Raw genomic sequence first — 25,724 nt, 5'->3', positions numbered from 1 at the left:
AACATATTTTAGCTGCATTTTTGACTATATAAAAATCTCATTTGGACAATTATTGTTCATCATTCATCATTTTCTGTGTCACAATCAATATCATTTCGAAGTAAACGAAACATAATTAATTTCCAGAGAAAAATGAATCATATCATCACCATCGTATCTCTCGCCCTTCTGATCAACGGTAATTAATGTATTAATTTTGAATTCTCATGAATAATCACATTTTTTCTATTTGTTTTATAGGCATCATTGCCGATGTTGATAGTAAAGAACAATTACTGAAAAAAGGTGAAGAAATTGGCAAACAAGCTAAAGATGCATTGGAAATGTTGAAATCACAGCATCGTAATCGTGAAGTTCGTCATTTGGAAAAAGATATACCATTGTTGAATGAATTGATGCAAACTTATCGAAATCAGCAAACGGATGATGAAAAAATGGCAATTCTTGAAAAAGAATTAACATTAGTGATCAAAAAAATGTCATTGGAAATCGAGATGGCATATTCGGATGCACCAGATATTCATACAAAGTTGGTGAATCGTGCCAAAGATATGGTTCAACGTGGTGAAAATACTCTGGCATATCTTAAAGAGAAAAATCGTCAAGATGATGGTAAAACAGTACAGAAAAATGTCAACGATTTAAAAGCAATCATTGATCAAGTTGAACAAGAAGATGATATGATCAAATTGAATGATCTTGAATTGCAGATGATTAAATTGGAAAACAAATTGAGTAACGACATTTTTGATGTAATTAGTCCACATTAGCCTATTTTTTTTTGTAAATTAATCTTATTTTTATTTTATTTATTTATTTCAAATAAAAAAACTTTTTTTCTGAAAAAAGATGTCGCTACATGCATGAAATTTTGTTATTTTTTTTAGAATTTATTGATCAAAATCGAATCAAATCAGAAACTTATTTTTCTCTATATAGAATGAAAATTAGACAAAGATTCGTTGTCGCCAAAAATTCTCACAAAAAGGAACAAAATAATTATCAACCATACGATGTTTACCACGTACATCCATTTGTAAAACAGTTGCACTGGAATTTGATGATAATGATGAATGCTTTTTCAATGTTGGTTGCCATTCGATATTACCAAATTTACCTGGCTGACCATTATGTGCAAAATTAGACCATGCTTTAATCATGTCCATTGATTGATAGAAATCATCCTCTGAATAGCCGATACCACGTAATTCAATGGGAAAACCAAATAAATATACAAGATCATCACCATGACATACACCCATATATCCAACACATTCAACTATAGCCGATATTGTTGGTTTATGCACCAAATGATAACCATATACATTGTTCGATTCGCTGTGACTGGCGAAAGTTTCGCCAAAAAATATTGATGGACAAATCAGATGATAATCACCGAATGCTGAATTGACAGAATTACGTAATCCATCGACATCGGAATCGGAAATATTTTTCACATAAAACTCTGCAATAGTTTTTGGATCTTTTGCCTTGAAAACACCAAACAATAATTCAATCAATGTTTGTGCCTGGATTCGTGTGAATTGTGGATTCTTAATCGTGGGCGATAAAAATTTCGGAAATATTACTTCAGCAAAAACGGATCCTTCATTTCGTGTTACACCAAACATAAGATCTACTTCACGATGAAAATCGCCATTTTTCAATGCTTCAACTGGATTTTTTGGCAATAATTCCGAACCATATACGGGTGATAAAACCATCCCAATATTACGGCCATATTGATTAGCATTAACAATATCATTGGCCGATGCATTACGTATACATTTCACCATCTGTTTGATATCATCATTTGGACATTTCAATGCATTGGCAATTAATTTAGTTTTTTTCAATGCTTCATTTTTATTGTTCGATCCCATCCATGAATTAACCGCACCAGATTGCATAATAGCACGTTTGAATAGACCTTTGGTTAATGGTGATAATAAAAGAGCCGATACACTCATACCGCCAGCTGATTGACCAAAAATGGTAATCTGATCGGGATCACCACCAAATTGTTCGATATTATCGCGTGTCCATTTTAGACCGAGAATTTGATCATAAAGTCCTGCATTACCTGGAGCTTCTTCATCGTCGGCATACATAAAACCAAATGTACCCAAGCGATAATTGACAGTAACAACGATGACATCACCAATACCGCTCAAATATGATGGATCATAAACAAAAGAAAAAATTGTACCGGTTTCAAAACCACCACCATGAATCCAATACATAACTGGTAATTTTTTTTGCGTTTCAGTAGCTGGACGAAATACGCTTAGGAAAAGACAATCTTCTGATTGATGTTTAGTTTCAGGAAATTCATTATCCGGTTTAATCAAGTTTGAATGCATACAAGCATTTCGATAACCATGAGCATCATAGATACCATTCCAATTATCAATCGGTTGTGATGGTTTAAAACGTAATTCACCAACAGGAGGTTTTCCATATGGAATACCTTCATATACGAATAATTTTCGTTTTTCATACAACAATGTTTTCGTATAGCCACGAACTTTGCCATTTTTTATGGTCACAATGGGCGGTTGCTGTTGATCATCTTCGGCCAATACAAATTGACCAATGAATAGTAAAGAAAATGTTGCGATTATCAATGAAATAATTTTCATCATCATTGTCATTATTAAAATCGAATGAATGGAATCAAATTTTTGTCATTTACCATATATTTATTTGGATTTATTATCAATTTCTAATCTTTTTTTTTGGACAAAAAAAATTGATTTCAAGTGATTGAAAAATCCTCGATCACATGATGACTTAATTATTTATCTAATGAATTTTAAACCAATTTTATCCCAATTTTTTTTCTGAGTACACACACCAATATAGATAATTGATTGATTGATTTCAATTTTTTTTGGCTTAAAATATTGGCAATGTAAAGCAAACAAACAACGGTGATAACAATCGATTGATTGATTGATCGATTTTTTTTTTAATTTTCTATCCAATATACCATCCACCGCCACTTTATTATTCGCCTCTTTATTTTTTAATCTTATCGATTTGTTAATAATATAAAATCCAGGTAATGAAAATGAGGTAATAAAAATTCAGTTGTTTTGAATATAATAATAATATAATATAATTGTTTATGACTTTAATGAATTTTTTTTGTTGTTGTCTTATTATTTAGATTTTTGGACAATCGATCATGTTTTGAAGATATACCACCTTAAAAACATTCTCAATGTATACCATCGATTGATGAATCGATCGATTCATCATTGTCGTTGTTTTTTCTCCATATATAATTCGATCATGGTCGTGTCTCTCGTATGTTGGTAATTTATCTTTTTTCTTCATTTATTCTATTTTGGCAGCCACCATGCACAGAGACAACGATCATTTCTTGGATTTTATTGGATTCTGGCCAGGAAAAAAAAAAGAATACGTAAATGAGACTGCTGTATATATATCACCATTATAAATCTTATTCACGTACGTTTTTTTTCTTGTTTGTATTTGTGTTCATTATTTGAATTCAATTGCAACATTAACGTTGTTGTTTATTTTTAGGCCACTTTATTCTTTATGTTTGTCTGTATGTGTGTGTGTTCAACACATTATTCAATGCACCAAATTACACCAATTGTTTTTTCTTCTGCTACTGCTGGTTGTCATGATGCCATCAAAACTTAACTTTGTTAATAAACCTAAACCAAAACGAATGTGAAATGAATAATGTAGAAATGTTATAAAGAATCGTTACTTTTTTTTTCCATCCTACGAGCATGTTCGAATTCGAAGAATAAATGTAAAAGACAAAAACACCATTACCGACGTCTTTGATCGTCTCTACAATAACCTTTGTTGTTGTTGTTGTTGTTTTTATTGAATCGAAAATTTTCCCATTTTGTTCGGTACCATTGTTTTTTTTTGGTGATCCAATCATTATGAATTATCAACAACACGATCTAAGACATACGAAACGTTTCCAAATGAAATCATTATTGTTACATATTCTGTTTCCAATTCGTATCATTGTCTGTGTGACATTGGCCATTTTATCCTATTGTCATTGGATTGATGTGGCTAATAAAGCCGATAAAGGTAGTGATGAATCACGTATTGTAAGTATAATTTAATTTTACACATATCCATTCAATCATTGATTTTCATCTTTGTATTATCTTCTTTAGGCTGGTAAACTTCTTTATATTACATTATTTGCTATTGTTATATTTTTGGCATCATTATTCGGTTGGTTCGGTGTTATACGACGTAATTGGTCATTAGCCGTAGCATTCAATGGAACGGCAATGTTAATCATAATGATTGATATCTATATGACAATATTTGATATACAATTCTATTTGATTGCATTGATTATCACTGTTTTGTTGCTTATCGTCAATATATTTTTATCAATCGATTTGGATGGTATTCGTAAACAAGAAGATTTAATTCGTCGTGCACGTATTGAAGAACATAATCGGCGAAGAAAATTGGCACAAATGGAACAACAACAACAGTATTATAAATCATTGAATTTGATTCCTGATTCGAATTGAAAATTGAAATGAAAACAAAAATCGACTATTGTCACTCATATGACATGGAAATAGTGTTTTGTTTATTTAAATCTGAAAAATTTGATTAAAAGCAACAAATTAATAAATAAATAAAAGAAAATCTGAATCAATTTTTTATTTTTTTTCATTGAAAAATTCTTATATAATCAATTTCCATTGTATTTTTTCGCCAATATTTTGCTTGTTCCGGTGTAACATAAGGTGGTGGACCAAAAAATGTACCACCAACAGCAACATTTAGTATGAGAAAAAATGGCTGATCAAATGGTTGTCCTTTTTTATTGTATGGTGATTTTATATTAGAATCATTACAGCACATCATACGATCTAAATTGACTGAATAATATGGTTGATCATCCAATAGCCACAATAATTGTTTTGATGTCCAATCCAATGTGTATGAATGAAAGCTTTTACTTAGATCAATGGAAAAATTTTTCACACCACTTGTCATTGATATCATTGTTTTTTCAGTTGGTCCATAATGTACACTGGATGACATTAAATCGGCTGTATTGCCAATAATTTCGGCAATATCAATCTCACCATTTGTTGGCCAACCACCATAAGTTTCATGTTTGGCCAACATCCAAATGGCTGGCCATAATTGATAACCATAAGGCATACGAGCACGAATTTCAAAACGGCCATATTTCCATGCTTTTCGTGTTAATAAACGACCAGATGTAAAATTATAACCATTAAATGGTTCCACACATGCTTCAATAATAAGATGGCCATTTTCAATTCGTACATTTTTCGTTCGATGTCTAGTATAACATTGTAGCTCTTTATTAAATCGGCCACAATGTTGTTCATAGATCCATTCATTATCGTTCAATCGATCTGTATTATCAAATTCATCATTCCAAATGAGATTTTTTCTTTGCCCATTAATCGCCGATGATAATGATGGCTGTATAATATTCTCGAATACCGAGAGCATCATAAAAGTATTTAAATTCATTATTGATTGAATGTTTGTCGAAACAAATGATGACAAATAACATTCGTCGTTTTGTTCATCATTTATTTTTATACAAACAAATACTTTTTGATGATTACATATTTCAGGGGTAATATAATCTTTTATTTTTCTTCTTTTTTTTGAAGAAAAATAAAGAAAAATTCATCGACCTTTTTATTTGGAAAGAATTAAAAAAAAAACACAATCGCTAATCAATCATTGATTGATGGCTATTTTCGGTGGGCCAATAACAAACAAACAATCAATCAATCAATCAATAGAATGACAAGAGAAATCGCGATTCAATGATGATGATGATGAGGAAAATCCAAAAACGCAGAGATTGATCATGATCAAAACAACAACATCATGAAATAATGAAATGTCATTGCCATTTTATGTGCAAGAAAAAATGGACAAAATAAAAAACATAAACACAAAAATCATGTAACAACATATGTGTGTGTGTGTGTGTGTGTGGATGGGAAAACATTTTACGGGAAATTTTTTTATTTGTGATTTTTTTTTTTTTTGGAAAATTATCACTAATCGAAATTGAACTTTACAAGTTTACAAAATTCTAATCTGAACATTTTCATTTTATTAATTACATTTACATGTATGTTTACTGTGAAAAGAAAAAAAAATTACCCCCGATAAACATTTATCTCTCGTCGAAGAAGTGAAAAAAAATAATGATGGTCGGCATTTTTTTTCTCTTTGTACAGTCGTTGTTTGATTGACATTACAATCACAATCAACAGTTAGTTTTCAAAACAAATTTATCGTTAACAACAAATGTTGATTAAATTGATTATATGATTATTATCATCATGATGATTGATAATTGGATGTACTCAAATACACCAACAAAAGTGTAGCTCAATTTCGATTCAATTTAATTGTGTCATTGATAATGTAGAAAATTTACGGCGGATACACTCCACCCAATGAGAAATAAAAATGTCAACTTTTGGCCATTCATTTCGATCAATCGATTTTTTTCATTTCATTATTGAACATATTATTCATTTCATTATTGATTTCAAATTTGTCTGAATCATGTCTAAAAATCAATTAACTGTTTTATTCGTCACTTTGGATAGTTATGGTCATCTGAATTCATGTATTGGTGTTGCTGAAAAACTTGTTAAACGTGGACATCGTGTTATATTTGCACTGGAACGAGCATGGTCTGGTAAAGCTAAACGTTATGCTGGAATCGAAGAAATAATTTATGTTGATCCAAATCGAGATCCAACACTTGATGCTAATGAACATTGGATCAAATTTATGGATGAAATGAAAGAGACGTTTGGTTTATCACCAATGGAAGCGTTGAAAAAAACCGATACAAAACTTGAACAGGACTTTGTCGATACAATGTTAAATGTAGATGATGGAATCAAGAAATCGATTGATCAAGTGAAACCAGATGTTATAGTGGTTGATAGCTATACAACCATACCGGCCGTATATAAATCCGGTATTCCATGGGTATGGCTGACCAGTGCTCATCCATTATCATGTCTACCACATGATGATTTACCACCAAATGGAACAGGTTTGAATTTGATTGATGAATAATATGTTTAAATGATTTTATCTTGATTGAATTGAATAGATTTTCCAACCAAAGGTGATCGTAAACAATGGCAAGAATATATGGAAACATTTTTCGAGAAAATGATGGATTTAATTGTTCATTTTAATAAACGAATGACCAACGAATTTGGTTTGGAACCATCAATGCATGGTGTTCATCATGAATCACCATATCTTAATATTTATGCATATCCAAAAGAAATGGATTATCTTGATATTCGGCCATTACCAGAAAAATGGCAAAGTTTTGATCATTTTATACGTTTCACTGAACAAGATGAATCATTCAAGATACCGGAAGAATTTATACAAAAACAACTTGGTAAATTGATTTATGTTTCAATGGGATCAATGGGCTGTATGGATGTTCGACTAATGAATCGTTTGATATCGATTTTGGCTAAATCACAGAATCGTTTCATTTTTTCATTTGGTCCACGTAAAAATCAACTTATAACATTACCAGATAATATATGGGGTGAATGTTTTGTGCCCCAAGTACAAGTGTTACCTAAGGTCGATTTAGTCATTACACATGGTGGTAATAATACTGTTTTAGAATCATTGTATTTTGGTAAACCAATGATTGTAACACCATTGTTTGGTGATCAACACAATAATGGACAACGTGTTACAGAAGTTGGTTTTGGTGCCAAAATCAATCCATTTTATTGTGAACCGGAACAATTTTTGCGATTAATCGAACAATTATTGAATGATAATGAAATGAAAGAACGTTTGGCCAACATTTCTAAACGTATGCAATCATCGAATAGTACGGAAAATGTTGCCATTGCAATCGAACAATTGATCAAATGAAATTAAATCATGATTTTTTTTCGCTTTCTTTTAGAATTAATTGAATTTTGTTTTTTTTTCATGGTCGACGAAATAAATTCTGACGATAATTTGAATTTCGTTTTCATTTTCTTTTATTTATTTTATATTTCGGTTGTTTTTTTTCCACTGAACTCTAAATACCAACAACAAACAAACAAACAAAAGCAAAAACAAAAACAAAAACGATGCCATTCTATCAGCAAAATCAGGCAAAATCACCAACAAAAGAAGAATTGAATGAAAAAGTTAAACAAATCAAACAAAGTGTATCGGCAGCTGAAACATTGAAAGGTGATAATAATTTTCTTAATTACATCATTCGCAAAGAACAAGTACTGTTTTCGGGCGTTTATTCACAAATATTTGCTTGCCATAATCACCAGGAACCGGATTCAACGTTAATATGTCGAATGTATCAATCGAATGCTTGTATTGATCCAGTGGATGATTTATATTTGAAAATTTTACGTTTTGTAGGTAATTATATTGTGTTAATTATAAAAAAACAAAAAAAAAAATTCCTAACTAATTGCAATACATTTTTATTAGGTCGTAAATGTCCAGATATTGTGGGAACATTTGATATTTTCTATGATCAAACACGACGTATTTATCTGTTTCAGGAGCTAGCAAATCGTGGCAATTGTTTGGAATATTTAAAAGCAGGTACATTTGTCGAACCAACCCAAGCAATTAGATGGTCATATTCAATATGGAATGCAATGGATTTTCTTGGCAATTGTGGTGTCGTACATCGTGGTATACGTCCTAAACATATAATGCTCAAATCACATCCATTAAGTGGTACATTGACAGCAAAATTGGGCAGTTTTCGTGATGCAATCATTTATTGGAATCATGAAACCGGAACAATCATGAATATGGAAAAACGTCCATGGGCTAATATTAAGTATGCAAATTTTCAGGCACCAGAAAGTTTTACTAAAATACAAGATTCAATTGATACAAAAGAAACATATGATCCAATTATGGCAGATATTTGGTCATTTGGTGCAACATTTTTCTACATCATATCCAGACAATATCCATATGATCTGTATAAAGCAAACGATTTGCAAACGAATTGAACAAGAAATTCAAAATCGTATCAATACGACTACGGTATTGAATGATGATGCAAAAAAATGGTTCACTAATTTGTTACAAGTGGATCCAAACAAACGTATCCAATTCGATGATATTGTTCAAGATTCATGGTTTCGTTCGGAGGTTAATTGATTAATTTAAAATTTAATTAATGTGAAATGAATGAATGGATTTGCATGAGAAAAATATGATTAAAACAAGAAATTTTATTCATAAATTTTACAGAAAAATAATATATGGTTAGATTGGTCAGTGTGTGTGTGTGTGTGTGTGTATGGTGGTCAAGTAGTCTCGAGATCCATATTAATCACATTGATAGTGGCAACATTGCCAAAAAAATCTCTCAATGGAACTTTTGATGGATCACGACCATAGAGATCTAAACGAGCAGTGACTGTTGAGATGCATAGATTTTTAGGACAAACTTTTAAAAATTTTGAAATTGTTATATTCGTATTTGATGGTTGATATTGTTTTTCAAGGAATTCAAGTACATAATATGTATAACGATCAATAACATAGACACCAATAGAAGAATCACCATGATGTGAGAGGGAATCTTCACCAATTTTTGAGCTACCAATACCAATGATATTGGGTGAATAGAATTTTGCCGACATGGATTCTGCTTGACATGTATCAATAATGAATAAAATTTCATTATAACGACGTTTCTGATACATTTGTTCGAATGCATTGGCCAATTCAACGGATGTTAGTTCTTCAGAATCTTGAAATTTCAAAAAACCATCACCACCATGACCAGTCATATAAATGAGAATATTTGATCCAGAATTCGTAAGCAAACGTTTTGATTTTGGTGTATGTTCATGAACACGACCGGTGAGCAGACGGATTAGATTTTCAACAGTAACATCATAACCACGATAATCCACTTCAACATCATCACCATAAACATTGATATGATGTTGACCATTATTGAATATTGTAGCCGGTCTTGGATTACGTGATTCACAAGCCATATCATCCGAAATCATCAATATAATCTGTGAATCTGGAATACCGAATCGTTTACAACTACGATAAATGGATAATGCATTCGCTACATGACGATAATTGAACCAAAATCTTGATGCACCAACAATCACTGCCCAATTATTCGTATGTTTTGATTGATTCGGATCATTGTCGGCGTTATTTCGGTTAAAAAAATCATTAACCATTTGATCATGATGTTGTTGACTAGAAATCATACATGGCCGCATAATCAAAGTCAATATGATGATGATGATGATGATGGCGGTGTATGCATGGCGAAACAATTTCATTTCCATTTGATCCATTTGGATCAAATAAATAAATATTTTCTAAATACTAAAAAAAAAAATCTGATTTCACCCACACAGCTGATGAGAGTGATTTCAATTCGATATATCGAAATGTTATATTTTTTTTCTACCCACTCATCCAATACTAGGTAGAAATAGGTGATTTAAATTTTTCAAAACAAATTCAAGGCGCCAAATATTTAATCACAATGTGTATGTGTGATGGTCAATTTTGTTTTATAACAAATAATAATAATAATAATTATAAACTAAACTAAACTAAAAAAGAAAAAATCTAAAATTTCAAAAATTTAAAAGAAAATCTTTGTCCATATTACGATAGAATGCTCGCAAATATTGTTCAGCTAAACGTTCAAGATAAAATGGTCGAGATGATTTTGACATTGGCCATATACCATCCATAAAACCAATGTGGCCACCACGTTCAGTGATTAACATGGCAACATGATTGCTTTCATTTTCGATTCGTTTGCATGGCAATGCTATGTATATACACAAAAGATTTAAAAAAGAAAAAAGCTGGGTTAGCAAAAAAAAAAAAAAAAAATGATTCGAATGAGATCATATACTTGGTCCAATGGAAAACATATCATCAAATGCATTCAAACATAATGTTGGCCTTTCAATACGATGAACACGTTCACTATTACTACTAGCACGATAATAATCGTTGGCATTTTTGAAACCAAATTGTTTGCTAGTGAATTGATCATCAAATTCACGTAATGTTTGTGAACTAAATACACGTTTTAGATCAACGTTTGGCATTTGTTCAAAAAGTTTTTTGTTCTGTTCAACAATTTCAATCAATGACCGAGTTAGATATCGATTAAATGGTAAATTTGTCCATCGTTCAAGATTATCACAGTTTGGCATAAAATCCCAACAAACCGATACAATGAATGCTGAATCAATTTTCGATTCTTTTCCAGTTAAACTTAGATATCTTGACAATATTATGCCACCAAATGATAATCCAATGGCTATTAATTTATTTGATGGATATTTTCGTCGTAAATGTGCTAAACATGTTCGTAGATCATCATCATTGGCGCAACAATAAACACGTGGTGTTTGTAAATGATTATTGCCAGTACCACGTGCATTCAAAACTATTGAATGATAACCAATTTTTGAGGCAATCTTGACCAATGGTGTTATGTATTCAGATGATGATGATCCAGTAAGTCCAGACATGAATAATGCAATTTGACAATGGTCATCATCATCGTCATCATTTTGATGATGATCCAAATGTAAAACGGCGCCATCTGGTGTTGGAATTGTTTCCCTGAAATAAATGTAATCATATGATCGAATCGAATGATGATGATGATTTTATTTTTTGCAAACTAAAAAAAACCTTTTATATTTTATGATTGGTGCACGTAAACGGCGAAATGCTGTCGATAAAGTGCTCATCAAATGTGATTCATAACACCAAATGGTTGGCCAATATTTTTCCTGAATAATTGGACAATTTGTGATGAGAAAATTTCGAAATTTAACATTACGGCAAACCAATCTAGGTTTCTGTGGAATAGAACAAAAAAAATGTTACAATGTTTGGTATGGATGAATGAATAAAACTTACTTTAACAACGAAAAACAGATAATGACCAATGAATAATGTAAAAATGAATGAAATAATGGTCACTATGTTCAATTCGATCAAAGAATTTGGATTGAATATTAATAATGAATTGGTGAACATGATTGAAATTGCAAAATAATAAATGTTTCCTGTGGGTGTCATGTATATATATATGATGACTTGATACAATCAACGCATGGCAACAATCAATCAATCCACTAACTGTTCAAATTCAATGAGATGGAGACTTTCGTAATAAATGTGTGAAAAAAAAATTAATAATCAAAAACAATCTCTACAACAAACCAACATCAGAATAAATGAAATAAAAAATTCAAAAAAACCAATCATTCGTGAGTTTCAGAAAAAAAATTGCGAAATAATATCCTTGGTTATTGTGAAATATCCTTGAACAACAACAAAAAAAAAATTTTAGATTAAAATCGACCAGACAACTTGGGTCCTGGAGTTTTTCCACTTGTATATTTTTTTTTAAATTTGATTTAATTAAAATAATCATTTTTTTTTGGAGTACTCAAAAATAAATGGAATTACTGTACCAAAAGATCAAGTGGGTATTAATTGATCCATTCTATTTTTTTCTGTATTTTCCCTAGTTTTTTTTTAATAAACCTATTGTTGTTTGTTCCCAGATTTTCAATGAAAAACAATAATGATGATGATGATAAAATGTATTCAAATCAAGTGGAATCTATTCTTATCATCATGGATTGATCATATTATTATTCTAAATTTGGGAATAATTGAAGCAAACTTTTTAAAAAAAACCAACATTTTTTCCACTATATAAACCTGATCATAAACCATGGTTTGATCATCATCAAATTTGAATTTACATTCTAATTTCAACTCAAAATAACAAACAAAAAAAAAACAACATAACCGAAAATGATTTCCAAAATCTTGTGCCTTTCATTGTTGGTAGCAGCCGTTGTTGCCGATCAAGTCGATGTTAAAGATTGTGGTAAGTTTGTTTGTGTGATACATTTTTTTTCTTTTCATTTATTCAACACTAAACACAATTTTCTTTTTCTTGTTTATATTCATATAGCCAACAATGAAATCAAAAAAGTAATGGTCGATGGTTGCCATGGTTCTGATCCATGCATCATCCATCGTGGTAAACCATTCACTTTGGAAGCCTTATTCGATGCCAACCAAAACACTAAAACCGCTAAAATTGAAATCAAAGCCAGCCTCGATGGTCTTGAAATTGATGTTCCCGGTATCGATACCAATGCTTGCCATTTTATGAAATGTCCATTGGTTAAAGGTCAACAATATGATATCAAATATACATGGAATGTGCCGAAAATTGCACCAAAATCTGAAAACGTTGTCGTTACAGTCAAACTTATCGGTGATAATGGTGTTTTGGCTTGCGCTATTGCTACCCATGGTAAAATCCGTGATTAAAAAAAAATAAATAAGAAAATTTTCACCAACATCGAACAAAATTCAATAACCAAAATTTGAATCCAAAAAAAAAAAAAAAATGAATTGAAATAAAGAATTTTTTTTCTTTAAAATAATTTTGTTTTTATTTCTTCCCATCTATTTATCATTCATTTGATTTTTTTGTTTTTCGTTGCATTTTTTTTTTATCACTTCCACCTTTTTATTGGTGTATACAACAACAGGTTGACAATCGTTAAATCAAGATTGATATCAAAGTAAACATCAACGCACACACAGGAAATATTTCATGAAATGAAAATTTTTATTTTTGGCTATTGCAATCCATATGGGTTTGTTTTGTTTTGTTTTGTTCATGTTTGTGTGTATGTTTTTTTTTTATCGTTCGAACGAATTTTGAAAAACTTTACGGTTGTTGACATCTTGATGTGTAAAACATGATGATTGTACTCAGAGTTTATTAATTTTTTTCTGATGAATTTGAACAGAAAAAAAGTACTTCAAGTTTCTGGATCATGATATAAAGAGAGATTCAGGTTTATTTTTCTTTTTGAAAAATAAACCATCCAGATCATCCAGTGGTGTATAAAAACATGAACGAAATGATTAAATTGACGACATTTTTTTTGTTTTGGTCTGGAGTGTACATCGAAATTGATTTCAATTTATCAATTGGAAAAAAAATAAACAACAACGAGAAAAATGCCCGACAATAGATCATCATCATCAATAAATGAATTGATGGCACAAGCCGATGCAATGCGTATGATACAACCGGAAGGATCATATGAATGGTTTGATGATATGATACCGAAAGCGAAAAAATTATTACAACAAATTCAACGTGAACAAGCCATTTATGGTAATGGTGATGGTGATGGTATGACAACAAAATTATTTAATAAAGTACGTGATTGTTGTGATACATTTGATAATTGGATACGACAATTACAACGTATACGTGATGATCTGGAAAAACAAAAAGGTAATATATTGAAAAGTGAAATGAATCGTTTATCCATACATAATGGTGCCTATGGTGCATTTCGTGGTTTTTTGGGCAAATAAAATCATCATTCAAACAAACAATTTATATGGCCAGCAAAATATAAAACAACAACAACAACAACAACAATTCATAAATGTCATCGAATGTTTTTTTTTGTAATTTGTAATTTTTTTAAAAATTTTGTTACTTCCTGTTTTTATCTTGATTTTTTTCATCAAAAATAAAAATTCAATTAAAAATTGAAAAAAATTTCCGTTTCCGTAGATTTCTGAGTTTTTCCGTTGTCTGTTGTTGACCTTGTGTGTGTGTGTGTGTGTGTGCCATTATTTGATTTGTTTGATCGATTAAAATCTAATCATCAAAGGACAACAACAACAAAAAAATGGAATCCATTAATAGAAAATAATTTTGTCGTTGTTGTTGAAAAGACTTATTATTGATTTATTCGATTACAGATAAAGAAAAAAGAATCAATATATATCAATATAATCGATTTATCGACTAAAATCAATTAATCAGCAATAGTCAATACAAATACATGAGAAAAAACGACTATATAGTGGATAAAGCATAAAGCACCTGAAATGAGTCCATCGATTAATTTTGATTAAAATGATTGAATGATTAAAGAGACAAAAAAAATGATTGATTGATTGATTGATTGAGAATTTCCAAAAATTACTACCAAATTATAAAACCAGGATATGGCCACGTGTAATATTTCTCTCGTATATACGAGAAGAATGAAGAAGAGACAGGTAGACATTTTCGTTTCTTTGATTGATTGATTGATTGATAGCAATCAATATTTGTCAATTATGGTGGATGGATGTGGGTGGGGTAAGTGGCAATTATTTAATTGATCCGCCATCCAAATGGTGAAGGACAATTGAAGAAACGAATATAAAACCGAAATATTCATTCATTTGGTTTGTCTTTTTTTTTTTTTTTGAAAGAGTCTCTCTCTCTCTCTCGTATGTGTCCAGTAATTTTTTCCTTGAATGTTCTTTCAATGAATTGAATTTTGAAGTTGAATGTGAAAATAAAAAAAAAAACGAATTAAAACGAATGGTCGTCGTCGTCGGTTTGGTTGGTGGTTAGCTCTCGCTCTATCTCTCGAACTTGTTTTTCAATAACAGTTGTTTTTTGTTTCCTTGATTTTTAGGTTTCGAGGTTTTGTTTTTGTTGTTGTTGTTGTTGTTGTTCAACCAATACCAACACAAAGTTGCTGCTTGAATCCTCTTTTTTTCTCTCTCTCATTTATCCTGTTTTTTGGTTGGTTGGTTGGTTGGTTGGTTGGTAGGTCGTTTGTTGTTGTTGTTGTTGTTGTTGTGATTTTTTTTCCTTTTTTCGACATCATCATCATCATCATTCGAATGAATTTTTTTTTCTTTCTTTCATTCAATCGATCATTAGTTCGATGGTTTGTTTTGGCTAAAAGCAAAAAAAAAAATTTTTGATTGCTTTGCCTGTTGCCAAGCGTGTGCGTCTATTTATATATATATATAAATTTTCTATTTTGGCTTCACTATTTACATAAGGATAATTTGTCTATGATGATGATGTAATCAACAATCTGATGAAAAAAAAACATAAATATCGGTTCGTTCAATTTCATTCAAAATTCATATGACTAAAAAAAAAAAAAAAAATGTTTGACCGTTGTTTATTATTAATTTCGAGCTAAAAATATTGCTCATCATCGGAAAAAAATACGTCAAGAATATTCAAAGTGTGAATCATCATCATCATCATCATTTGGTTTTTTGTTTATTTCTAAAAAAAAAAAAAAAAAAATACAGAAATATTTATTTCATCATTTCAAGCAACCGAATTTTATTGTTGCTGTGTGTGTGTGTGTGTATGTAATGATTCAATGTTCAAAGTGGTGTCATAAGTTTTTTTTTTTTCTTTGGAAAAAAAAACAAGATAGATTACCAAGTGTATGTGTACGTGCTAGTGGTGGTTGTCAATGACAATTTTTCATTAGTGGTGACAAGAAATTTGGAGATAATTTTTTTTTTTTTTTTTTTGAAATTTGAAATTTTGTTTCTTTTCGAGTGCATCTTTTTTTCGTTGTTTTTTTTTCTTGATCGTTCTCACACCATACACAAATGTGGTTCTCAAATTTGATCGATATTGAAAATTGGAAACGAAGAATGGTTTCGATTACGGAAAATGTTCAACAACAGCAGGTAAAAGATCAGGAATCTGAACAACAGAATATTCAAAAACAACAACAACAACAACATGATATACCAGATAAATTTTATGGCCGTTATCGTCTAACACAGAGTGATAATTTTGATGAATTTCTACGTGAAATTGGTGAATGAATTTTTTTGTTTGTTTGTTTGTTTGTTTGGTTGTTAATTTACATTTCTATTTATGCACATAAAATAGGTGTTGGTTTTCTTTCAAGAAAATTGGCCAATCTAACAAGACCACATTTGGACATTGTAAAAGAATCAGATGGTTATATTGCCATGAAAGTTGAAGCACCACATAAATGTTTGGTGAATCGTTTCAGGATAAACGAATATTTCAATGAAACACGTATGGATGGTAAAGTTTGTAAGGTATGTGTACCAAATCATCATCATCATCATCATTGTTGATCCAGGTGAACTAATTTATTCCAATAGTCATTAGTGGAATTTATACCGCCAAATAAATTTGTACAATTTCAATGGGACGATACATTGGAAATTAAATATATACGTGAATTTGTGGATAATAAAATCAACGTGGTATGTTTATCATGTTTTTATTTTGGATTCTGTTCCATTAATAATAATAATAATAATAAATATCCAAACACACTAAATCAAATAGAAATCCATTTGTAACAATGTGGAAAGTTTTCGTGTTTATACACGTGTTGATTGAATATGACAATATGGACCCGGAAACAACACCCGATTAAAAAAAAAATGGCTCACAAAATTCTCACACATTCCAAATATTGACGACCATCATCATCATCATCATCATCACTATCTCCATTATTATCGATTATCGATTATTCATTTTTATAATTATAATCAAATTGCTAAACACAAAATATTAATGTTATTATTACCATTATTGCCATAAAATTATCATTCCAATTCATCATCATCATCATCATCATCATTTGAATTAAAATAATCAATTTGAATCTAGAAGAAAAAAACGTTCAATTTTGATGAAAAAAAAAAATTTTTTTTTCTGTCTACCAATTTCACTCTTATCTTAATTCTCACCGTCAATCATTATCGATTGTCACTGGTTCATAAGTAACAACAAGTGTTTTCTGCTTCAATTTGCCCGTGGTTCAATTATCTAATCGTTGATAATCATGGATTTTTGTATTTTTTATTTTCTATTTTTTGCTTTACCATCAATATCTCTGGATTACAATTAGAATTTTTCTTCTTCTTGTTTTTTTTTATCAATCATCAACTACAACTTGTATTTGATGTTTAGATAATAAAACACTTATAATAATTATCATCGACTCACGATTGTTGTGACACTTGTTTTTATCAATAAAAATGAGAATGAAATCAATGGATTTTATCAAATCAATAATCCGTTATTGGAAAGATAAAAATTAAATGGGTTCACACATTGAATGTGAACCCATTTTTTTTTTAATTGATCATCACATCGTGTATATATGTTGTGGTAATAAATCTCGACCATTTTCTGTGGTTTATTATCCTTTTTGATTTGATCCAGTTTAGTCAGCACAAATTCTCTAAATCTAAATCCCATTCATTTACCGACGAAAAAAAAACCAACATAGACAAAATGGCTCAAGTTGTACCGAATGATGAACGATTTTTTGGCAAATTTAAATTAATTTCTAGCGATAATTTCGATGCATTTCTCAAAGAAATCAGTAAGTGTTGAATTTTTCCATTATTTTTTTGTTTGTTTTCATTTGGAAAATTTTCTCTCATTTGTTTAGAAATTGGTTTCATGCAACGTAAAGTGGCCAATATGACTAGTCCAGATTTACAATTGATCAAAGAAGATGATGGTTGGACAACGATCAAAGTGAATACACCGATTAAAACGATTACAAATCGTTTTAAATTGGGTGAATTTTTCGATGAAACCCGTGTGGATGGTAAAGTTTGTAAATCCAAAGTGGATTTTGAACCACCAAACAAATTCATTCAAATGCAATGGGATGATGGATTAGAAATTAAATATGTACGTGAATTTGTCGAAAACAAAATCAATGTTACATCCACCTGTAATGGTGTCGAATGTTTTCGTGTTTATGAACGTGTTGAATGAGCAAAACGACAAAAAATTAAGTGATGAAACAAAAAAAAAATTTCCAATTTTTTAAACTAAAACTAAATCTAATGAATTAAAATTATTGAAAAATGACGCATTTGTTTTGTTTTGTTTTTTTTTGTGTTCACTTTTTGTACCCGAAAAACATTCACGATGATGATGAATGAACACATTGTGTGTGTGGCACATTGCCAAATACGTCGGTGATTCATTTATTCATCCATTGAAATCAAGATATGATAACCAGACATTGGAATCATTGAATATTTCTGATTTATTTATATATATATAAAAAGCCATTTATCATCGAAATGAAATAAGATTAATACATAAATTGATTGATTATTAAATAGAGAAATGTGTGTGTGTGTGTGTGTGGAAATAAGCAACAGAAAAAATAGAATAGAAAAATCCAATATTTGTGTACTGTTTGTTAGTGCCAAACAAACAAACAAAATTAGGCACGAGTTTTACCATCCAGTTGTCGACGATGTTTTTGTTGTTGTTCCATTTCGAATACAAGCACATCTTTTCCCAATGAATCAAAATGATTATGATGATGATGATTATGATTATGAACATGAGCATGTTTTGTATGTTTAACACGATATTTTACAGATTCAATTTCTTTTGGATCAAAACCAATATTTATCTTTTGATGTTTGCCAGTTTTTTCATCAAAAATTCTACAATGATCAAATGGTGGACTATATAAATGTAATGAAAATGCTGGTATTTTTGGATCCGGATTCATCACACGATGTAAACCGATTGAATCGTTAATGTAAGCAACGTTTTGTGTTTGTAAACGATTTTCATCTACAACAATCATAGATTCATCATCATTATCATGTCCGCCAATACCATTATCACTATGGTCATCTCTATATCTATCTTTAGGCCAACAATAACGTACTTCGGATACGGTTCCAGCCAAGACCTGTAATAATTAAATGGAAAAATTAATCACACAAATTCTTCATCTTTACAACAAAAACATACCTTAAGAATACAATGCGAATCCGGATGATCATGAATCGATGAACCAGTATTGGCTGGCCAACACAACAACATTAGATTATATTTTCCATTACCACCATCGATCAATACACGTGTGTAACGTTCTTTGGAAAGATTCACATATTTAATCCAATCAGCAGGATTACTTTTATATGAATGCATCAATTGTTTTAATTGATCAACATCAACTTCATTTGATTCGAATAATTTACCAATCTGTTGTAATAATTCATCAAATGAATTGATTGTTGTTGATTTTGTTTTCGATTGTATTTGTTGGCCATAGATGGCATTCGTTTCGGTTGAAATTGGAGACATGGTTTTGCTGTTTTTTTTTGTTACTGACGGTATGCACAAAAATTAATATATCAAGAAAAAAAGTGCGATCAACAAATTCGAAATGGATGATATACAAAAAAAAATTAGAAGAAGAAGAAGAGTTTATTGTCTTGAGAAGAAAAGAAAAATCAATTTATGATGTTATTTTGTTTGATGACCCGAATGAACCCATAATCATTTCCTTTTATACTATTCTAAACTTGGTAACTTGGCTGCCTCTACACACACACACACACTCTATTCGAATCATGAATATGGTCATTATTTGGTTGATGGTGATGATGATGATGATCCACATTCAAGATATGACGCATACATTGTTCATGCATTTTATCTCGAAATTGAATAAAATTACGACTACGACAACGAACAAAATCAAAACGATATAGCATCCAATCAATTGACCGAATCATTTCGATTTGAATTGTACATTCATTGATGATTGGTCAAAGATAATGATCAAAGATCTATTTTTGAGTGTGTGTGTGTGTGTGTGTGTGTGTATTGTACATTATTTTGAAATTTTATTCAATCAAAGATACATCATATTTCATTCAATTGAATCATCATTCGATCGATGATCAAATGTTAAGCAAAAAAAAAAAAAAATGAGAATAGATAAGTATTGACGCACATCCTGATGAATCAAAAATTAAAAAAAAAATAGATAAACGGCTCAACAGAAGATTGTAATCAAAAAATGAAAAAAAATATCGATCCATACACACCCCTTAATAATAATAATAATAAATTTGGTCATGGATGCATGTCCAAATAGAGTGAAGAAAAAAAAAAATACTACGCTGTTATTGCCCGATTCAAAATGGGTTATTTTTCTTCTCTTTTTTTGTTACTGTCAAGATAAAGAAAAACAAAACAAAAAATGAAATGTTCCCACATAAAATTTTCAATCAAATTCTTGTGTAATCAATCAAATCGATTCAGTAAATAGTTGAAAAATAGTTGATATCATATTTATTATCACGATGATGATTGATATATGATATCAAATAAACAAAAAAAAAATCGAAAATTCAAAACGTTCGATTTGTTGTTGTTGTTGTTGTCGTATTCGATTGGTCGTAATCACTTATCAATCAAAATTGCAAAATGTTTCATAACGAAGAAATGATTTATTTTTTGCTGATATCAATTTGTGTTGATAACCATCCATCGATATTTTATTTTATTTTTTTTTTTATTGAATAATTTTGATGCCGTCCGGGTATTGCCTGGCCCATTAATGATGATGATTGATCACGTACGCAGAAAACGATCGTTTATTTTGCCTAACTTTTTATTTTGATCATTTTAAATATAGCACGTTGTCGATAGTCAATCAATCAATCAAATAATGTTGATAAATAATTGACAAAAAAAAATCAATAAATCAGCCATACACATATTTTCAATTTTTTTTTCTATAGATCAAATCATATCACCAAAAAAAAAAAAATGATAATATACAGACGTAAATGTGATTAGAAGAAAAAAATTCCATCAACAAAATATTATTGATTAGTTATTGATTGATTGATTGCGACGGAAACAGAATAGCTTCATCCGAAACAAAAAAAAACAAACAAGAAAAAAAATTTTTGGATTTTTTTCTGCTTTCGTTCAGGAAAGAATCATATAATAATTAATAAACTAGTTTAATCCGCATTCATTGGAATTTGACCATTTAAAAACATAAACACACACAGAGAGAGAGAGAGAGAAAGACATAAACAAACTGATGATGATGATGATGACATGTCCAAACCAAAATAGCGGGTTTTCCAATTTTTTTTCTAAATATTCGAAAGATTTTGTTTCGAATGTTTTTTTTTTATTTTATTTTTTTAAAGTTGAAATTGAAATGAAAAATGAACTAATTTCTTGAAACAGGAATCGCCGCTGTTCATTTTTCTCTCATATTGAATAGGAAATTTGTCGATAATGATGATGATGATGATGATGAGAATTTTTTTCATGTTTTTTTTCGTGGACATTTTAATGATTCCATTGGATCATCATTATCGGTGAACAATATCGATGTTGTCGATAATTCTGCTTTCAATAAACGTTTAATTTTAGCCATTTTATTGGCTCTTTCTTCATCTTTCAATGGTAATGAATGATCTAACGATGATTCAGATCTATAATCATCAAATGTTTGAAATTTTTCATCATCATCTTTAGTGCTAAGAAATGATAAAGATGTTGGTGTTATTTTGATTGATTTTACGCCAACAATATGATGATGATGATGACCCTTGCTATTATCATCATCATCACTATGTTGTTTTTGTTTTTGATTTTGTTGCTCCAATTTTTTTTGACCAATCAAAATTAAAGAATCCTGTTTTTTTCGTTCGATATGATTATGACGATCATCATCATCATTATACAAACTACTCATAGTCATCATCTGGTTTGATTCGGTTTCGGTCATTGTTAATGTTTGTTTATCGGATAAACTTGTCCAACCAGTTTTCGTTGTTGTTGATGATGATAATGTTGATAATGTGTTTAGGTCATCATTATCACCATCTTCCGGTGTGAATCCTTCCTCCATGGTCGATGATAAAAATGATGATGATGATGATGATGATAATATAAATGTGGTACGTGATTTTTTCAATTTATTTTTCCTTATTATTTTTTCATTATTATTTTCATCACCAGAAATCAATAATTTGATCATTTTATCATTCAGATAGTCTTGAATTCTATTTCGAAATGATGTTGTTTTTGTCGATAAAAATCCGACAATATTTTGTCCAAAATATTTTGATTTTCTACGATCAACAACAACCACATGATCATTATTATCGATTATAATTGGTCTATCACAATTTTTATCCATGTTTATCTTAAATTCCGAAAAATGATTGTTGTTATTGGTTGAAATTTTTGTATGAACTTTATCAACATTGTTGTTGTTATTATTATTATTAGCCAATATTGTCAAATGATTCGAATCTCTTATCGATTGTTTTGATTTTTCATCATTTTTTCTTTTTGTTGATAAAACATTGTTACTACCACCACCATTCGAAGATTTATTCATTCTATTTGTACTAATAGATTTTTTAATATTTTTTTTGTTCTCTTTTACATCGCCATCATCACGAGTACGATGATGATGATGATGATGATGATTATGGCGGCCACGATAATGACGATCCCATGATGATGGTGAATGTCGTATTAACCATCGTAAATCAATACCAGATTCTATATTATGAAAGAAAAATTTATGAAAAAAAAAACAATAAAATTAGTTTGTACAGTATACATACGTTTGATCATACAAAAATTTACAGCAAACAATATTAACATTGTTATTATGAGCCAAAAAATTACATTATTGATTGATTCGAATGAATTAAATGTGATCATCATTCTTTTTTCCGATTCCAATGATGATGATTGATTTGTTTTCGATTGATCATCTATTGTTGTCAAACGTGGATACGATGATAAACGATGATGATCATGATTTACCGTGCGTAACAATCGTATTGATTGTTCAACAGCTGGTGAATGGTCATTATCATCATTGACATTGATTGATGATGATCGTTTTTGTCCATTAATGTTGATTATTGAAGAATTGTGATAACAATTGAAAAATTTTTTATCACTTTCCTACATTTAAAGATCAAATCATCATTTTTTTTTTGTTTTAGTTTATAGAATTTTTTTGTAAGAAAAAGAATTTACCGTTTCTATTAATTTAAATTCAAACGTTCGATTCGTACGATTCAGATAAATATGATCGATATAGCCATGTATTGATGATGAATCGAATCCTAACACGATAGCATAGATTTTACCATTGTAACTCAATAACGAATTATATGAACGATGTGAACGTAAACAATTGGTTCGATATGGATTATTACGGAATAAATTCTTCAACAATGGTATGGCCATATTCTTTATCGATAAAACATTATCTTGTTGAATTCGTGTCATACAAATCTGATTTAATCGAATAGAATGTGTACTATAATAATAATTGCCATTATGATTATCAAATGTAATCGAACTGATTGAACCAAATGTATTGAGATGTTTTACCAATGATTCAAATTCAAAAAATGGTTCATCATCATCATCATTCAATTCGATAAGATGCCCATTTCGATATGATAAATAGATAACATTCATGTCCGATAATTGAGCAACGATTGTATTGGATAATTTTCGTATTCGAACACAATACGAATATTTCTTATTTGCTGCTGATGATGATGATGATGATCCATTAGAATTGCTAAGACGACCACCATCATTACCACCATTGAGAAGGCAATAATCATCAATGGATGAATCAAAGGTAAATGCCCATAATATTCTTAATTGTTGTTGATTATTATCATCATTTGTTGTTGAACCAAAATTAGGTATCTGAAATTCTGCTGATAAACGTCCATTCGTTATATTGAATAAACGAAAATTATCATAAAAATGTAAACTATTTGTAGTGAAAAATATTTGATCATGAAAATGAAAAAATTTTGTCACACGTATCTTTTCCCAACAGAAATCCATTCGTGTAGAAATTTTGCCATCAATCCAGATGATGAAAACAACAAAAACATTGACAAATAATAATGATCTAATCGATTGGGCCATTTGTTTCTTTTTTTTTTTGAAGACTTGAAAAAAATTGAGATCAAACGGTAAAGAAATTAATTTTACATAAGAATAGAATGGCATTTTATATTGAACCAATCAATAAGAATGAAAAAAAGGAAAGAAAATTTTCGAAAAATTTTTAATTGTAATAAGCAACAATAGCGGGTAAGTTGGAAAATTAAATCTTTTTTTTTCACAATGTTCAATTCGATTAACATTTTTGCATTTATTAATTTTGTCTACGTTGTTGTCGCCGTTCTTCACGTTCGCGTTTACGTTCATCACGACGTTCTTCACGTTCACGTTTACGTTCATTGCGATCACGATTACGATTATCATTACGGTCATTATTATAAGAATTATTATTTCCATATGAATCATATGATGATGGTGATGAATAAGAATTATCTCCATAAGAATCACCGGAAGAATACGACTGTGGATTGCTATCTTGATTCTGATTTCGATTTCTATTATTGTTGTTATATCGATCACGGTCATTATTGTTGTTATAGCGATCACGGTCATTATTGTTGTTGTAACGATCACGATCATTGTTTTTATTATTCTGGTTACGATCACGATGACGATTTGGTCTCGATGTTGTTGTGGTTACATTATGTTTTTCTGCTGGCAATATTTGTCCATAATCTCGTGGTGGTCGAAGATCAACGGTCGCTGCTATGACCAGAATTAATAACGGTACGATCAATAGATAATGATTATTGAACATTTTATTTTTTTTTTCCAAATTTCAGATTGAATGTAAGTCCAAAAAAATTTCGAATGTTTTTTTTCCAAAAAAAAAACGATAAAGATGCCAAGAAAAATTGACAACAATATTTTATATCTACCTATTTATATATGAACATTCGAATCACATCACCAAACATCATCACCTTTTTCAATGACTAACTGGTTTCTTTCTTTCTTTCATCACAACAGCATCTGCCATTTTTTTTTTATTGCAACAATTCCATTTATTCAATTTGTTATTTCC

General features: G+C 30.0%; 14 protein-coding genes across 15 annotated transcripts in view; 8 read left to right on the top strand and 6 right to left on the bottom strand.

Annotated features, from left to right (window-relative positions):
- Nucleotides 1-13,544, top strand: part of LOC124492109 (mite group 2 allergen Der f 2) — a 48,780-nt gene extending 35,236 nt beyond the window's left edge. Inside the window, exons 2-3 of one of the 2 annotated variants that reach the window (XM_075728395.1) lie at nt 12,886-12,979; nt 13,067-13,544. In XM_075728395.1, the coding sequence (XP_075584510.1) occupies nt 12,904-12,979; nt 13,067-13,431 (441 nt within the window). In that variant the 5' untranslated portion in view covers nt 12,886-12,903 and the 3' untranslated portion in view covers nt 13,432-13,544. Of the gene's footprint in view, nt 1-12,818; nt 12,980-13,066 lie in introns of those variants that run through there. The other variant, XM_047054906.2, reaches the window with a different exon arrangement.
- LOC124492105 (uncharacterized) lies at nt 25-848 on the top strand. The gene is made up of 2 exons (XM_047054901.2): nt 25-178; nt 241-848. Exons 1-2 carry the CDS (start codon nt 133-135, stop codon nt 768-770), a joined length of 576 nt encoding a protein of 191 aa, XP_046910857.2. The 5' UTR covers nt 25-132; the 3' UTR covers nt 771-848.
- On the bottom strand, nt 775-2,691 carry LOC124492097 (cholinesterase). The gene has a single exon (XM_047054892.2). The coding sequence runs from the start codon at nt 2,652-2,654 to the stop codon at nt 948-950; it is 1,707 nt and encodes a 568-aa protein (XP_046910848.1). The 5' UTR covers nt 2,655-2,691; the 3' UTR covers nt 775-947.
- LOC124492106 (uncharacterized) lies at nt 3,929-4,688 on the top strand. The gene is made up of 2 exons (XM_047054902.2): nt 3,929-4,109; nt 4,179-4,688. Exons 1-2 carry the CDS (start codon nt 3,933-3,935, stop codon nt 4,548-4,550), a joined length of 549 nt encoding a protein of 182 aa, XP_046910858.1. The 5' UTR covers nt 3,929-3,932; the 3' UTR covers nt 4,551-4,688.
- LOC124492104 (glucan endo-1,3-beta-glucosidase) lies at nt 4,591-5,538 on the bottom strand. The gene has a single exon (XM_047054900.2). The coding sequence runs from the start codon at nt 5,536-5,538 to the stop codon at nt 4,696-4,698; it is 843 nt and encodes a 280-aa protein (XP_046910856.1). The 3' UTR covers nt 4,591-4,695.
- LOC124492098 (NDP-glycosyltransferase YjiC) lies at nt 6,142-8,057 on the top strand. The gene is made up of 2 exons (XM_047054893.2): nt 6,142-7,102; nt 7,163-8,057. Exons 1-2 carry the CDS (start codon nt 6,601-6,603, stop codon nt 7,960-7,962), a joined length of 1,302 nt encoding a protein of 433 aa, XP_046910849.2. The 5' UTR covers nt 6,142-6,600; the 3' UTR covers nt 7,963-8,057.
- LOC124492103 (testis-specific serine/threonine-protein kinase 1) lies at nt 8,076-10,462 on the top strand. The gene is given in 3 exon segments (XM_047054898.2): nt 8,076-8,460; nt 8,533-9,065; nt 9,067-10,462. Coding segments are annotated over 3 exon segments (981 nt in total). The 5' UTR covers nt 8,076-8,168; the 3' UTR covers nt 9,223-10,462.
- On the bottom strand, nt 9,279-10,479 carry PIG-K (Phosphatidylinositol glycan anchor biosynthesis class K). Its single transcript, XM_047054897.2, has one exon. The coding sequence runs from the start codon at nt 10,392-10,394 to the stop codon at nt 9,372-9,374; it is 1,023 nt and encodes a 340-aa protein (XP_046910853.1). The 5' UTR covers nt 10,395-10,479; the 3' UTR covers nt 9,279-9,371.
- On the bottom strand, nt 10,563-12,551 carry LOC124492101 (protein ABHD1). Its single transcript, XM_047054896.2, has 4 exons — nt 11,995-12,551; nt 11,764-11,933; nt 10,970-11,691; nt 10,563-10,882 (listed from the first exon to the last, which is right to left on the bottom strand). The coding sequence occupies exons 1-4, from the start codon at nt 12,154-12,156 to the stop codon at nt 10,683-10,685; spliced, it is 1,254 nt and encodes a 417-aa protein (XP_046910852.1). The 5' UTR covers nt 12,157-12,551; the 3' UTR covers nt 10,563-10,682.
- Nucleotides 13,545-13,921: 377 nt separating the features above from the next.
- LOC124491751 (uncharacterized) lies at nt 13,922-14,667 on the top strand. Its single transcript, XM_047054447.2, has one exon. The coding sequence runs from the start codon at nt 14,134-14,136 to the stop codon at nt 14,497-14,499; it is 366 nt and encodes a 121-aa protein (XP_046910403.2). The 5' UTR covers nt 13,922-14,133; the 3' UTR covers nt 14,500-14,667.
- A 1,172-nt stretch (nt 14,668-15,839) lies between these two features.
- LOC124493165 (fatty acid-binding protein) lies at nt 15,840-17,615 on the top strand. The gene is made up of 4 exons (XM_047056243.2): nt 15,840-16,768; nt 16,844-17,019; nt 17,086-17,190; nt 17,276-17,615. The coding sequence occupies exons 1-4, from the start codon at nt 16,555-16,557 to the stop codon at nt 17,327-17,329; spliced, it is 549 nt and encodes a 182-aa protein (XP_046912199.1). The 5' UTR covers nt 15,840-16,554; the 3' UTR covers nt 17,330-17,615.
- A 482-nt stretch (nt 17,616-18,097) lies between these two features.
- On the top strand, nt 18,098-18,826 carry LOC124493167 (fatty acid-binding protein). The gene is made up of 2 exons (XM_047056244.2): nt 18,098-18,326; nt 18,396-18,826. The coding sequence occupies exons 1-2, from the start codon at nt 18,236-18,238 to the stop codon at nt 18,728-18,730; spliced, it is 426 nt and encodes a 141-aa protein (XP_046912200.1). The 5' UTR covers nt 18,098-18,235; the 3' UTR covers nt 18,731-18,826.
- A 157-nt stretch (nt 18,827-18,983) lies between these two features.
- On the bottom strand, nt 18,984-21,261 carry LOC124493182 (cysteine dioxygenase type 1). The gene is made up of 2 exons (XM_047056261.2): nt 19,736-21,261; nt 18,984-19,673 (listed from the first exon to the last, which is right to left on the bottom strand). The coding sequence occupies exons 1-2, from the start codon at nt 20,069-20,071 to the stop codon at nt 19,191-19,193; spliced, it is 819 nt and encodes a 272-aa protein (XP_046912217.2). The 5' UTR covers nt 20,072-21,261; the 3' UTR covers nt 18,984-19,190.
- Nucleotides 21,262-21,728: 467 nt separating this feature from the next.
- Nucleotides 21,729-24,805, bottom strand: LOC124491655 (uncharacterized). Its single transcript, XM_075736120.1, has 3 exons — nt 23,804-24,805; nt 23,380-23,728; nt 21,729-23,314 (listed from the first exon to the last, which is right to left on the bottom strand). The coding sequence occupies exons 1-3, from the start codon at nt 24,803-24,805 to the stop codon at nt 22,065-22,067; spliced, it is 2,601 nt and encodes an 866-aa protein (XP_075592235.1). The 3' UTR covers nt 21,729-22,064.
- Between the last annotated feature and the right edge of the window lie 919 nt (nt 24,806-25,724).

This window comes from Dermatophagoides farinae, chromosome 1, assembly GCF_024713945.1.
Source record: "Dermatophagoides farinae isolate YC_2012a chromosome 1, ASM2471394v1, whole genome shotgun sequence".
NCBI lineage: Eukaryota > Metazoa > Arthropoda > Arachnida > Sarcoptiformes > Pyroglyphidae > Dermatophagoides > Dermatophagoides farinae.
This window is presented reverse-complemented; position numbering and strand designations above follow the sequence as displayed.